Source organism: Corvus kubaryi, unplaced genomic scaffold, assembly GCF_017639235.1.
Source record: "Corvus kubaryi isolate FWS band 111438036 unplaced genomic scaffold, C.kubaryi_AGA036_p1.0 split3-73, whole genome shotgun sequence".
NCBI classification, from domain to species: Eukaryota; Metazoa; Chordata; class Aves; order Passeriformes; family Corvidae; genus Corvus; species Corvus kubaryi.
The window spans coordinates 19,791,606-19,807,348 of NW_024582091.1; the positions used below are offsets into that span (position 1 = coordinate 19,791,606).

Here is a 15,743-nt window from a genome sequence, read left to right on the forward strand (position 1 = left end):
CGAGTAAGTGATGTTTTATATTTCACTGGTCCTTACCTTATGACATGCAAAGTGGTCTTGCGGAGACGGAGCAGCTGGGGGGCTGTGATGGAGCTGCCCAAAGCAGTGAGCAGAGGATGCTGTCTGGCACCGGGCGCAGTCGGGGAGGAAGGGAGAAATCGTCCAAAGTAATGTCGGATAATGCTTCCAAGAAGTTGATTTAAATAGGCACCCTGTGTTTGGGACTGACAACATATGAAGGACAGGCCCTGTAGAAGAAAATTTTAGGAAGTGAGAAATTGAATGAATTTTTAACAATACAGTTGAATAAATCTTTAACAATGGTAGGCTAAACACTCACTACATGCTGTGTAAACTGCTACACGCAGAGTAACTATGTCTGACAAATAAGCAGCACTGATTTGCTGCAGATATGATGATCTGCAAATGAAGACAGACAAGGCCTGAAAAGGAGAGAAAAATCTTTCACTAGATTAATATATTGGAAGATAAGCTTTGGGACATGCAAGCTCCCCTTCAAGTTCAAAATAAAACCTCGGCATTTCAAACCTGAAAAAGCTGCTGTGCCCAAAAGCTTCTCATTTCTGTTTTCAATCCTGTACATGGTCTAACAAAGTGTGTTAGGTAAGATTTAAGAAGGAATAGAAAGAATAAATCTCATCTGCTTGTAAAGGACCATGTGAAATTTTTGTATAAATGATATAGCAGAAAAATGAGCACTTAGAATTGAGCTCAAACAAGAAAAGATTTGCTCAATAGTATGAGCAAATTAGAGTAAATTAGGCACCATTTATAAGGGATTTAGAGGAGGTTTTAAACTCTGTTTAAGATAAGGCTCAAACTGCTGCGATTTATCCAATATAAGCTATATTGATCCAGAGAAAAATCTATAATGAAAGTACTTGCCCAGAAAGTGCTTATCTGAACACTACCTGTTGTTATAGAACATATCTATGGTCCATCCCTGAAAAAAAGAACTGTATTTTTACTGGAATGGGTTCCCATAAGAGAAAGTTAGGATCTTGTTTCCTTCCCCCTCCTCTGACTACTGAGAGGAAGAACAAATCACTAAGAAAAAAATAAAAAGGTTCTGTGATCTCCTGTCTCAAGGGTCACAGTCAGCAGCACAAACAGAAGCCTCTTGAGAACTCAGTTTTCACAACAGTTTTGTCCAACAAGAATAATGGTGTAAAACAAGGTCAAGCACAGAGTTCCCTAGACAGCAATTTCAACAGTACTTCAAACTTCCATTAGCATTGCAATCCAGACTCCAGTTTTGGTGGGAGTATCTGTCTGAATATTTATGGTTGCTGAGGTAAACCAATGCCCATAATATAGGAATGAACACAAGCTGCTTTTGTTCCTCAGCTATGAACAAAACATATTTCTGTTGCTTGTTGTGTAGAGGTTCCTCCCCAAAAACATTTTCATCTGTATCTGTCTGTGTGAACGTGGCTGAACATTCAGGAAAAAAAAAAGCAGCCTGAAGCACAGCTGAGGGTCTTGAAATGGGGAGTTCCCACTTTTGGTTCCACAGTAAACAAATACAGGAAATGTGAGATTTCAAGAAATGAGGTGCCTGAAGACTTCCTGTTGGTGGCTCTCTTGAATGCAGATTTGGGTTAAGGGTTTCACCTCACACACTTTTAGGGCTCCTTGATAATTTTGGCAAGTTCAATGATAAAAAACACACTTTCTGAATTGAGGCTTTGATTAAAACTTCAGATTTTCTCCTCCTTTTGTGTACAGAGAGCAAATTTTTGTAGGAAAAAGCAGCTACTGCTGTATCAGAATTCTTAAAAACAAGAAGTCTGCTACTTCTTGGCAAGTAGCAGGCTCAGAGAGACTGTTGGAGATGACAGATTATTTAGTGTGTAAACTTAAGTGTTTGATGTTTTCAGTAAGATACTGCAGCAGGCATAAAGAAGAGTTGCCTGTGCTTTCTGTAGTAAAGCTCATACAGATAGAATGTATTTCATAATCCAAATATTGGAACTGGCACTCTTAAGACTCTAGATTGTTTTAGCACTAAAAGAACCCAAACATCTATGACAAAGTGTATTAATTTATCTGATAAAAGGACACAAAAACCATCACAGCCTCACAGAGGATACCTGCAGGAATACATGAAGAACACAGCACCTCTGAAGAACTAACAATGACGGTTGCTAAAATGAGACAGTTCTTCAAACTGATGATTAACAAATAATACACAGGATCAAGAAAAGAAGACATCAGTTATTAACTGGTTAGAGTTACTGTTTTAAGAATGATCCTAGAATTATTTAATAGCAGCAATAAAAAGAAAAGAGTATTAGAATTTAGATATCGGAAAGAATGCTGACTAATTTTTGCAGGTCTAATAATTTCATTTGAAAGTGAATCAACAAATGTAGCCTGATCCTTCCAAAAAGCATCTTCATTTTTTTGTGTTGAAATAAATTGATTTGGAAACTGCATCCCAAAAAATTAGGAAAGAACTTGGATTTCCCTCTTGGACAAAAAAGCTTCAGCTCAACACTGTGCTCTTTATTTTGGACTCCTCCTTTTCCTTACAAAGTGCAGAGAGCAACAGACCTGCAAAAGGTCTGACAATACCATATCCCAAGTGGCACAAGGCATAAATTACCAACACTGCACAGTAGCTGCAAATCTCTAGGTTCAATGGCAAAACATGCTAGGCAGTGCTGGCCAAGGATGTGATTACACAGTAATCACACAGAAATTTCTTCTTTTAAATCCCACCAGTAATTAAGAGAGATGAAGGTAACTGTTCAAATGTGAGAATAAAGAAACAACCGTGCTACTGGACTGCAATTCTGGACCAGAGATTTGTAATCAATCACATCAGACACCAGGACAATCCCTACAAAGCAGATGGACTTTAAAGAGCTGATAGAGTTGCTTTCTTTTCCTTAACTCTGTTCTTTAGCCATCTTCTGAGGTTAAGAATAAAAAAAGAGGACATTTTAAGGGGAGCAGAGAAGCATGACATCATCTGCTCTTCGTTTTAACAGAAAGGCAACTGATTCCTGTGTGTGTTCACTGCAGGAACCTTTTGTGGCCAGAGCTGCCTCTTCTGATTTATCCGTATATCTGTAAATCACCTGTGGAGAGCAAAGAACCGATTAGTATGGATTACTGGAAGTATTCACTGCAGAAATGCCAAGCTACCTAATGAGGACTTATACTGTAAGTCCTGCTGTTGGAATAAATCTGCTGTTCATCAATTAATGTTGTACAATTCCTATTAAATATATATTATAATTCACAAAATGTATTAATAAGCTTGCTCAAATATCGGACCACAGATGTGGCTCATGGGAGGGCTTTTAAGGTCTGATCTCTGACAAATGCTGAGCCTGCACAGAGCCATTAAAATCACTGGGAAGTATATGTGCCAAGCACTACTCAGAATGAAGCCCTTTTGCCATTCTCCATATTTAGATAGAAATCAACAGATCTTCTGTATTTGGACAGGATTAATGCTGATAAGTCAAGCAGGGTATCTTACCTTCCCTATCATTATGTAGACAATGCTTATTCCATGCACCCACACTGTATTCTGCAAGATACATTTAAACTAATATTTCTTCTCCAAAACAAGTTTCTTACATTGCTTCAGTTCTTTCCCATATTACTGGTAAATGTGTACTAAAATTCCTCCAAATCATTCTCCAAGAAATCCAGCAAGAGCAATATTGGTCTAAAACTTCCTGTGGTAGACTTCAGCAATCCACTACCACACAAATCAACTCAATTTCTTTTTGCAGTAGTGAAATACCTAAGCTTAAATTTTACATGCCTCACTATCTCATAATTAGGAACAGTCCCATAAAATTGTAAAATGGCTGTTCATTCACGTTCTTCATCCTTTACTTTCCAAAGTCAGTCATTCAAACAATTCTGAGGGCAATTTTTGTATATATCTCAATAAAAATCTTTCTTAGGTCATAAAATATTACCAAAACAGATGATGCACAGTGAAAGAAATAGTATCCAGACAATAACCCTTTAGGCAAGATAAAAAAACCCCAAAAAATTAGTTTAAAAGTTGCTAGAGCAAAGTTATTTTGACAAGGCAGCATCAGTGACTGACTTTGAAAAATACTTCTTGATAAGTTCCCTGTACAGTGGAGACCAGACCAGCTGCCCAAAAACTGTCAAAAGGCAGAACTGTACAGCCCAAAGTTCTATATAAACACGAATGTAACAAGTAAACACAGTCAGTCTGAACTGAGGAGAGAGAAATGCAACATCCAGTCTTAATTAGCGCCTTTGACAACTAGGTGTGCTTGTGTAAAATGAAACAAAGCCTCTAACTTTGATCTACTAAAAATAAATCTGTAGGTTTGGGGTGGTGAAGGATGGTGAGATACAGTCACCTGAACTGTGTAGTAATAAACTACACTATGTGAAGAGAAGGAGCTTTATATGTTGTCCTAAAAGATAAAAAAAATTCAAGAATTCTATAGGATTTCATAAAATTGCTGCATCAGTGGATATGTAAAATTAACTGCTCCTAGGACTGATTTCAAAACCCCTTTAAAACCCACAACAAGGATCAAGTAAACCACATTAAGAGTAGCTGTTAAAAACTCTGGAAAGAGGGAAGTTTTTTCAGGTCATTGCTAGCAAAACTAAAATGTTTTCTGGGATCTGAAATAGTTTTTTTGAACAAATCAGGAGAAGCCCACACTGTAGGAACTGAAGAAGAAGAAGAAGAAAGATGGAGCCTGGAACTTCTCAGAAGACAGAAGAAAAAAAAAATTAAAAAATGAAAGGGTGCTGAGTAGAAATTCCACTCAAGGGCTTTTATACTTTGACTGTGAATAAAGAACTTGAATGTATGAGAAGATATTTTGCATGGTCTCCAAATTCCTTTTTCTCTATTTTCATGTAAATGCCAAAGGATTAAGTTGTAAGCTGGAGTATTAACAGGGAGAGATCTAGAGAACAATGTTTGTCTAACATTGGGGTGAATTAAGGCTCCTGCACTAAAATACCAGTGCTCTACCTCCACAAATGAGCACCAGGCACAGGGCAACTACCCAAGAGGGACCTCATCACACATTTCACCTGCAGTTTAAGTTAGTCAAGGTGAGGTTATTCCCAAAGAATTCTGTTTCTCCATCTTCCCTTCCACTACATTTACATGCTTTCCCTCCCACATATACTGTTTTATCACTTTTCTGATATGCCCATTTGGGGTTTTGGGTTTTGTTTGTTTTGTGAGGCTAGTTACTATTTGATTCAGGTCACAAATGGCTATTCACAGAATCATTAAAGCAAATTAAATAGGAATGCGTATGGTGGTGAAAGGGAATGAATTTAGCTTTAAGCCAACTGTGAAACAATAACCTGAGATGCCAGAGAGTGCCTAGAATCCATTCAGTCTCAAAGGATCTCAGCAGAGTTTGTTTTTAAACTGATCTTGAAATATATTTGGTTTGAGTTGATTCTAAATTGGAATTTTTCCACTTTTCCACATAAAAGAGAAAGAAGTATTTTTGAATGAATGAAGCACTTTGAAGCACTTAATGTTGGAACCAAGCTATTAATAAAATGCACAAGTCCCATACTGAAACAGGAAAAATTACTCACGAATTCTCCTCCTTTCTCCCCAACAGTGTTTATCAAATTAAAGAATTACTTGTTTTCTAGAAGCAGTGTTTGTCTAAAATAAAATATTTGGTCAAAAAAGATCATCTAGCTTAGCTGGAAAGACATGGACAATGCAGCAGACTGACGAAGAGTACAAAAGTGAGGTCGGGAAGTCAGAATCTGGCAAATAAACCAGGAAACAAGGGTACACAACACTCAAGACTTCAAAACCAACTCAGGTGGTTTCGTCTGAAGACTACATCTGTCTGTACAACTGAAATACCAAATTAGCAAACAGACACACTCTGTACTATTACCATTGTCCAGATGGCCCTACATGTACACAGCTTCTGAAAATGCCAACAGAGCAACAAAGCAAGTCATACTGTGCACAGCATTATATATCCATATTCACTTCCATAGGACATGCCTTCGATCACAATGAACTGCTTTTGAAAGGAATAAATCCAAGAGATGTTAACAATGTCACTACTGTACTGTTCCACAATACAATCCTCCAAAGTAGTGAGTTAAGACTGCAATCAAAATGAAGACTAAGAGAGAAGAGAAAATGGTAAGCAAAAAAGACCCAAGGATTTACAAGGAAAACTTGTCAACTTATTTATTTTCAAAATACAATCTTTTCTCTTTCTCACCAGCAGAAATTAGTCTCTTTCTACAGCATCAACAGGCCTTACAGAGCTTCAAGAGTCATAGGGAAACTGAGGAAAGAGTCGGAGGAATAATGGGCAAGAAGGCTTTAGTCATGAAATCATAAGCAGCAGGAACATGATTTATCAAAACATATTCTCAAAGCATTAAGATAAACCAGTGGTATAATACATGAAGGATTTTCTTTTGTTCCTAAGAGCAATGAAAAAAGGGTATCTCATCTCTAACTGTCTACAGTTAGCCAAGTCAAGGATGATTTAAAGTATTTGTTTGCTCTGTCGTCTCACTACTTATTATGATTACTTGATGCACTGTTTGAGAATTCTGTCACATTGGAGACCAGTGTAACCAGCAGGTTGGCTAAAAGTTTTCCATATGCAGCAAAGAGACCAGAAGCTCTGGAGTGTACCATTGCATGGCTGCCTGCAATGAGGAAAGCCAAAAGAGTGGCAATTTTCCTTCCACTTCTATAAGAAGAAAAATACTTCTCTTGCTGCTTCTGTAAATTCAGTCAACGCTTGTTCCCATTATAGAAAAAGAAAACATCCTCTGCAATATGAATCTCTTCCTGAAGATACATTTGTGTGCTGATAATAGAGTTGTGATATTTACCTGGAGATAAAGAGGCAGGCTTTCCTGAATGGCAGACAGCAAAGCCACAGGCAGCTCCTTGTCCTGCTGAAGCACAGAGTGTGGCAGCAGTAAGCAATCCACAATGCGAAACAAGAGTTGCTGTGCCTTGGAAGTAGCCAGTATCGGTGCACAGAATTTTACCAGACATCCTGTTGAAAAAAATTTTAAAAATCCCTAAATAATTTACAGTTAGGAAAAAAATTAAGAAAGCCTAAAGAGGCAATTATGTTAAATTACATAATGTGAGAGTAGTAAGAGCAACTGAATTGTCTCACTTCCATGTACTCATTCCATGGCATCCTTTTAAAAAATCCCAGTCAAAACAACTCAAAAGTCCACTTACAGTTCACCAAAATGAAATACTAAATTAATTCAACACATTACAATTAGAAGTTTTTAGGCAAGCGAAGCTGATTTAGGAAAAGTACAGCAATGCTGAAGAAAGGATGAATCTCTTAGATCCTTGCAGAAAACTTAACTAAACGTGATCCATAACCCTATTGCAATCAGCACACATGCACTTGAACATTGACCTTGCTGTGTGCATTCATCCCTTTCACAGAGAAATGCTGCCTTTGCCTTCCCTTCACATTTGTTTAACACCACTGTGGCAACACCACATCAGCAACTACTCACACAGCAATTCAATGTTAGCAAAACATTAAATATCCTTCAAATTGCATTTAATTTCAACAGATTAAGAAGAACAAAGGGCAGCCAACTCCATTAACCAGCACAGTCTTGCCAGGTCTTTGTGGGGCTCCCACTTCACAAACTGAGAGCCTCAGAGAACATCTTTCTTGTTTTCAGCACAATAGTATATCACTTGCACAGCTTTGAGCCAGTTTTAATACTGTTCTTTTGACTTGCAAAAAAAAAAAAAACCAAAAAAGGAAAAGGTGTTGATGTGTAAATACCCCAACTTTGAGAAACATCTTTATTGCAGATGAGGTGTAATTTTTCATGAAAAACTAACTCCATACTCAGAAGTGTTAATACTCAAAATACACATTAAATAAAACAAGATTCTTATGTAGTAGTTTCCACAGACATTTTAAACTTTGTATTTTAATTAGAGGCAAGAAAAAGTTTGCTGGGTTGAAAATACAGGAATATCCCAAGGAGACATGTTTAAGACTTTGAAAATAATGGAAAATCAAAAGTAGGCTGTTACAAGATATTATTAATCTATAAAAGTCATTCATTATCATCTCTAAAAACAACACAAAACAACATTAATCTTGTGGAGTGAAAGAAAACACAATGATCAATCATAGAGAAAGAGAACGATCACCTAACAATACTCCTAATAATGTTGTCTAAGCTTCCTGCTTTGAAAGAAACATGGTCATTCCAGCTAAAAGTACTCCTTCTATTATCACTGCTGTGATGTATGGGACAGTACAAGACACAATCTGACTACAGACTGGAGGTGTTTAGATTTGTTAAGTTTCATGCTTTGTCCGTGTAATTTAACAAGCCCACAGAATGTGAAGCAGTGATTGAAATACACTTGATTTTTTTTTCTTTTAAACCTCCTTTATGTTTTCTTAAATAAAAAGAAGGGACATTTTCTTGCACACAACACCATGATTGAAGATTAATCGTTTCCTACGGCAAAGAACAAAAAGGACAACACCAATCTAAAAAGGAAAATACCAATCTAAAATTACTTTCCAAGGCTTCAACCCTCTTCTGGATACCTAAAAACGATTAATTTGATCTTGTGTATCAAAGTATGCTGATCTCACAATATAAAAATAAAGTATCTTACAAAACTCTAATTCCAGTACATTTAATGCACCTTTTGCATCTTGGTCATGCTTTCCCTGTGCTCCTTAGAATCACGACATAAACTGTGTATGCATGCAAATCATTACCTCTCTTTTAAGATGCATAAGGTTTACCCTATTTTTAAGGGTAAGTGGGTCAGACTGGCACATTCGTTGATAATTAAAGCACTCTTCTTTTTCCACCCTATCAGTGGTTCCACACTTAATGAATAAATGCTAGATTTGCATTTTAGTAAAGCACAGAGTGTATGTCAGAGAAGCAGTTTGCAAAAGAAGCAAAATACATTCCTGAGCCAACTTGGCCACTGCCATAACTCCACTACACACCATGTAGCCTGTCATAATACTGCTTATCACAGAATGCCCTGAGTTAAGAGGGACCCCCAAGGATCACCAAGTCCAACTCTCAGCCCTGCACAGGACACCCCTAGGAGTCACACCATGTGCCTGAGATCATTGTGCAAACACTTCTTGGACTCTGTCAGGCTGGTCCTGTGACCACTTTCCTGGGGAGCCTGTTCCAGTGCCCAACCCCACTCTGGGTGAAAAGCCTTTTCCTAAACTCCCTAAAACCAGAGTTTTAAACTCTACCTTACCCCTCCACATTGGCCCTAACCAAATCTGCCTACAGTTTGCTGAATGCTATGACTCCTTGGCTGCACTTCCATTTCTAACTTAACTACAGTGATTGAAGCAATCATTCAAATAAGTGATTACTACAGTGTTTTCTCTGGTGAGCCAGGCTATGCCCCATAGCTTGGATACCTAACACCAAAGCTGCAGGTTGTCTCAATCCACAGGGTTCAAAACCTGGAATTCTTTCAGAACGGTATACACCTAACCTTTATGTTCTATAGGAAAAACTCAGAGCTCATCACTTCTGTTTAAAATGAGCGGGCACAGGAAGGAGACAACAAAAGACCTCATATGAAAAGATCTCATGACCCTCTATGGGAAGACCAGATCCACTGTGGGCATAAATTGCTGTAACTTTAGGAACTGCTATGAGTTACAATAATCCTCACTACAGCTAAATAGCCAGAAGCCAACTCTTGTCACAGTTTCTGAGTTTGTTTAGGTAAAACAGGTGGTTTTCAGTAATGAAAGATGTGAAAACACCTTACTTTTGAAAATACTGATTTGCAGGGGTAATAAAAAACCCCACAAACAAAAATCACAAAGAGGTTATACATCAGGATCTAGAGAAAATCTGGGGAAAAAAAAATATCTAACTGCGGTATCTTGGTGGCTTTCTTTTTTCAAACATTAAATAGTATAGAGGAAATACATATATGGATAGTATAGAGGAGAAAAAAAGTATTAAAAGTTTATTTTACTGATTCCTTAAAACTATTTCCTAAAAGAAAAGAGGTTGTAAAATAATTACCTATGATCCAATATGTAAGCTGCAGACCTTCTGGGGGTCCTTTTGCCTTCAGATAGGGTTTTACGTACTTTAATACATCACCTAAATACTCCAGAGTCTTTGCTACCATGGCAGATTTCTCAGGGAGTGTCTGAAGATCACTGTAAGTTCTACCAACAGCCTGAGAAAACAAAAACATTGAAATAAATATAAATCAGCTTACTAGGTCTCTCATGAGACTTTTGTGAGTCATTTCTTTTTCAGCACTCTAAATCTGATACATAGTCTCTTTTCACTAAAATTATCCTATGAAACTAACACAGGGACAGATGTACAGTACCTTAATGAACTGGACAAGAGCATTTTCTGGGTCTTGCTTGAAAACTGACTGTCCAACATTAGCCTTTAAAAGAATATTTTCTACTTCTGAGAGTTTAAAAATCAGTCTTGTCATTTCAGTCAGCTGCTCCATGTAGGCTTTTCCTGATTATTACAAGAGAGCACATCAGTAAATACAGCATACAGCTTTTAGATTTAATTTAGTCCCAAAATGATAAAGTAAAACACCATTTTAAAATACCTAAAACACAAGTATTCGGCAACCAACTGCATCTCTCCAGACAAAGAATGTAAGTCCAAACCAATTATTTTTCTGATACAAGTTGTAAGAGAATGAAGAGTATTACGTATGGATAAACAAGCTGATGGCTTTCTTTTTTTTTTTTGAAATCTGGAAAACATGTATGAGAAATAATGACTAGAAGACGTGTTCTATAGATAATTAGAACTGCAGTGGTTTTAGAAGAAGGGATGAAGTATTGCTCTAATAAAGCAAAATATCCAGTATAAAAAAGGGGAGAATTAATTGCAGCTAGATTCACCCCCCCCCCCCCTTTTTTTTTTTCTTTTAGGCCATTCACAGCATGATTTCTGAGTATTTACTTCAGATTTTCACTTTTTTTAGAGCAGTTTCTCCATGGGGGAAAAATAACTTGTCTCCTTGGGAGCAAGTTTTTATTCTTTGCTTCCAAGGAAACAAGCTCTTTTATCTTTGTTTGTGATAAATTTGTCATATGCAGAGCAGGCAAACTATCAATAAATAGCACAAGCAGTGTAAAGAAACACATTTTGTAATTAGGTAAAAGTAAAGGAATACAAACAAAAATACATTTTGTAATTAGCTGAAAATGTTTGCCAGCTTTGCAATATAGCCCCGTTACTGCAAACATGAGGGAAATGTGAGCACTTACCAACTGTTCTCTCAGCATCTGTCTTGGCCAAGGCGCCACTTGGTTGATCGAGGAACATTTGCAAAACGCAGCGAAACCATGAACGTACTGTCAAAGCTTCGTAGGATGTATAGCCCATGCTAGAAAAAGCTTCACACAGTGAACTGTGTAGGTAGAAGAGGAAGAAAAAAGGTAGAGAGATCTAATAAAAGTAGGCAGAAAGGTGACAGTGTCTCTCATTTGGCTGGAGATTCACATAAACACGTGTAAGTATGTTTTGGCTACATAAAACAGAGGGAGGAAAATTCACATAATGGGAAATGCCTTACTCTAACAATGGATGATTTGACTGCATTACCTAAACTGACAATGTACAATGCTGGAAATAGTTTACCTGAATCAGCCTGGTACTTCATATTGACACTGCTTAAGCTGCTCCAGCCTTTCATACAAAGCCAGCCCAGGTGCCCCATGCTACTCTGAAGTCTGCTTAGTTCTAACTACATTAAAGATGGAGAAGAGAAGGTCTGCTTTAGCAAATAAAGATATGCCATGTTTGAAACAGATCCAAAAGGGAAACATAAAAGGTCATCTTGGAGATGAGAAAGGAAACTGCTGTACTTGGCAGTACACTTACAGACATACTCATTTGGGTAGGTATACACACACAAGTATATACATTCCCACACGAATTTGCTATATATGCTTTCAAACACTTGCTACCATTCTACCAGTCAGGTGTCAGACCAGAGTCACACAATGCACAGTCCCTGTACTCTGCTGCTCTGTATTTCCGAAGTTTTACTTGCCTCGCTACCATGAGTAGATGCTGCAGTCATTTTCCCAAGCATATCAACCTTGCATCATTAATTCTGGAGAAACTCCTTGCTAAATACAGCAGGTGTGTTCTGCACTCTGTTCCCAATTACTGTCAAAAGAGCCGCATGTGTGCTTCAGGCCAGGGAAGTTTTTCGAAAATAGTTATGTGTTTTATTTGAGATACTTCCTCCCTGGTCAGTCCTGGATACTTCAACTTTAATGAAAAATGCTTGTACTCTTTCTTGATATATGTACATGTAAATCTACTTATTTTCTACTGATTTTTTACTCATGCTTGCAACAGAATGTCAACAAAGGTCCAGATGGAAACCAAACTGGATTCTACTTCTCACTAAATAACATTAATGAAGTTGAGGGTTTTTTCTGCTTCATTTACTTAAAACCAGTGACACCTGTATATTTTGTCTGAATATCCCTGCTGAAGTACTACTGACAAAATAAGTAAGGAAGCAAATAAAAAAAATTTAACACTGAATTCCAGGACCAAAAGAGAACAAATAGGTTGCCTATGGACTTAATGCTCCTTGCAGTAACATATAAACAAGTTCAGTCTCATGTAATCTTGATGTACACAGCTAGTCTACTTGGTCCCAAAGGCTCACAAAACCACTTTCTGTTGTAGTCTCACTCCTGTTTCTCTTGCTGGCTGGTAGGTGGACCACTTAGGCATCTTCTTAGAACTGGAAAGGAATATGCTCCTAATCCTCAGAAAGGAAAGTAGAATAACTACCTGCTAGAAGCATGGCAAGTGGTCCTTTTTAAAACGGTGAGCTTATTCACATGCTCAGAGTTAGTTTAGACAGGTTATACCACTATCATGTACTACACAACATGGATCTGGAGAGGATATTTTAGGCTCTACTGCAGAAGAAATTCCAAAGCTCGTGTGTATGTTGCCAGAGCTTGCAGGGTATAACAGTATTGGAAACAATTTTTTTAACTGAGAATGTTTGATGTGAATATTGTCAGAGCACAGTAACCATGAAGTCTTAAGATCCTAGCACTTAGATACTTTGATAACTTTTGCTCTACAGCTGCCTAAGATAAATAAGTACATGAATCATGCTCCAAAAATAGTGTTTTCAAGACAACAGTGTTTCTAGTATGATACCTCTGTATTCTACCAAAAATATCTTACCTTAGGTACTCACTGTCCTTTCACAAGGAATCTGAGCTAGGAAAACCATGCATCTATGTATATACATTGTTAACAATATGTCAGGTGCTTAATGAATACTGGTAACAAATACTTAAGTAACTGTTTTCAATCACCTACTTGAGCATTTACTGAGAGAATTGGTAATTAACTTAAAGCACCTAAACAATACTCTTATTTCATTCAGCACATGCCAGGTATCTGCAAGCTTGAATGAAACTCATCCTATAAAAATCATAAAAGAGAAATATAGCAGAGGACTCAACACTCCTTTCCCAAGTTCCAAACTGACACACAAGGAACTAAATTCAACCTCTTCTAACACCTCCCTGCAAGAAGGCCATAGCCTCATCTTTGTCAATCACACTTAAATAATCTGTACCATATCCTGATTTACAGTTACTGTCCTTAGTACACTATGTACCCTAAAAATGTGCAACATTTTTCACTTTCAAATACAGTCCGACACAGAAATATTCCCTCTTTCTCTCTCATTTCTCACCTCCCCTGCTTCCAAAACCTGATTCAGAAGCGGGCAAGGCAGGCAAAAAAAAGCATACCACAGAAACAACCACCACCCATCCATCTTAGGTTCACAGAGGCTTACTTAGTGAAAATAAAATTTCTCAGGTGTATAAAAATTTGACTGGATTGTCCTGGGCAATCTGCACTAGCTGACCCTCTTTGAGAAGATCTAAAGAATCTGGACCATTTTAATGAAACATTACAGTCTGAAGCAAGATTTTCCTCAAGTCTAATGAAGGATGAAAAGGTACTGGAAGAACAAGCAGTTGCAATTTTTCACCTGTTTTGAATTAGATGACTTAGATATCTTGACACCAGCTGAGGCCACACCATGTCATCCCATCCAAACAGCCTCATCATTGACAGAACAGGCTGTGGCTGGAGATCTGATAGGGCTTTGCTGGGTATATCCAAAGCTAAGAGAGTAAAACCTGTTTTTAGAGAGAGAAGAACATGGCACCATGTTAATAATTTCTCAGTATAATCCCGGTTCCACTAAAAAGTAATGAAAATTTATTACAATTAATAATGTGCAGTCTGGAAGTACCAGAAATCTCAATTAACAGGGAAAGTGTTCTAACAGAGTGTTTGTACCCACATTAAAAATGTAGCCTCTATCCCAAGCAGTTTGTAAGTCATCAAGACACACAGGCAGCAAAGGAGGAAAAATGGATCCTAACGTATGCAATTTTAAATAGATTCACAAAACCACAGTTTATAAATCCTGAAGGCATAGTTTTACCCCCTCTGCAATACAAAACATGTCTTAAAACCTGCCTTTTTGTCTTCTTGACTTCACTTTCTTACTTCCATCCACTCTATCTTGCCCTGTACACTTAAGCATTACTGTGCTTTACTAGGTTGAGTTTTATTTATTTGTTTTGTTGTTTCTACACACTTCTCACAGTGAAAAACTGTATCTGGAAAGAATTCACTCAGTAAAAGCTGGTACCTTTCTATTTTTAGAAGACTTTCCTGTATCAAAAGTTACCATATAAATAAAGCACTACAGAAGAATTTACTCTTGAAAAGGATCACCAAACAACAGCTGCAGCTCTAGAAACAGGGGCAGTACTTTGTGCAGAATTTTGTTAATGAAGCATAATCTGTTTCTGTTAGGTCTACTGTTGAATCTGTAGTATCCAACACTACTAGAATAAAAAAATATAATGCATTCTTAATATTGCAAATGACAAGTGCATTAAAACTCAGAAATTAAATGTAATTTTAAATGCTGGGCAGTTATCAGGTTATAGGAAATGAGAAGCACCAAATGAGTCAGGAAAACTGCCCTCATTGGACGGCAATGAAAAAGGGGCTCATTAGTTCCCAAACTCTCCAATTCAAGTTAAACATAATATTAAAATAAATATAAACCTGCGTGCACTGATCAGCTGACTTTGAATTAGACAGGAAAGGCTAATTTTCAGAAACAACAATGAAATTGTTTTCATTAACAGTACAGGGACAGACTATCTTAAGCCATGAGTGACTTCCCACTTCCTTACGTGCCTCAGAATAAACAAGAAGGTCATACAGAGTCCCCACTCTGCCTTAGCTGAGGAAACAATTTGTGCCAGCCTTCTTCCAGATTGTCACCTCGTTTCTGCAGCATCAGCCATAACAGAAGTTGGGGAGAAATGGGAGATAGAACAGTGCTGTGAGGCCCAGGCTGTTTGCCTGGCAGGGGGAGCAGGAGAGCTGTGACAGCTGCTCTCTCTCTCCTCTGGGCTGCAACCTTAAGGCGAGAAGCTCAAGCAGCGTGGGAAAGGTTTGCCTATCTCTGTAGTGCTACCTAACACATCTCTATAAAGCAGGTCACAACTGCACTCCCCTCCTTCTCAGAGGAGTTTATAATAGCTTGCTGCTCTTGCTACTTCACAGTGCTAATATAAAATAAAAAAGCTATGTCACTGTAGGAAATG

At 37.7% G+C, this 15,743-nt stretch overlaps 1 protein-coding gene across 2 annotated transcripts in view; it reads right to left on the minus strand.

Annotated features, from left to right (window-relative positions):
• MMS22L (MMS22 like, DNA repair protein) overlaps window positions 1-15,743 on the minus strand; it is a 90,984-nt gene that overhangs the window by 8,274 nt on the left and 66,967 nt on the right. For both annotated transcript variants that reach the window (XM_042016601.1, XM_042016600.1), the window contains exons 16-21: window positions 14,099-14,249; window positions 11,319-11,461; window positions 10,409-10,551; window positions 10,090-10,249; window positions 6,889-7,058; window positions 37-248 (exon numbers count right to left, since the gene is read on the minus strand). In XM_042016601.1, coding sequence (XP_041872535.1) covers window positions 37-248; window positions 6,889-7,058; window positions 10,090-10,249; window positions 10,409-10,551; window positions 11,319-11,461; window positions 14,099-14,249 — 979 coding nt within the window. The remainder of the gene's footprint in view (window positions 1-36; window positions 249-6,888; window positions 7,059-10,089; window positions 10,250-10,408; window positions 10,552-11,318; window positions 11,462-14,098; window positions 14,250-15,743) is intronic.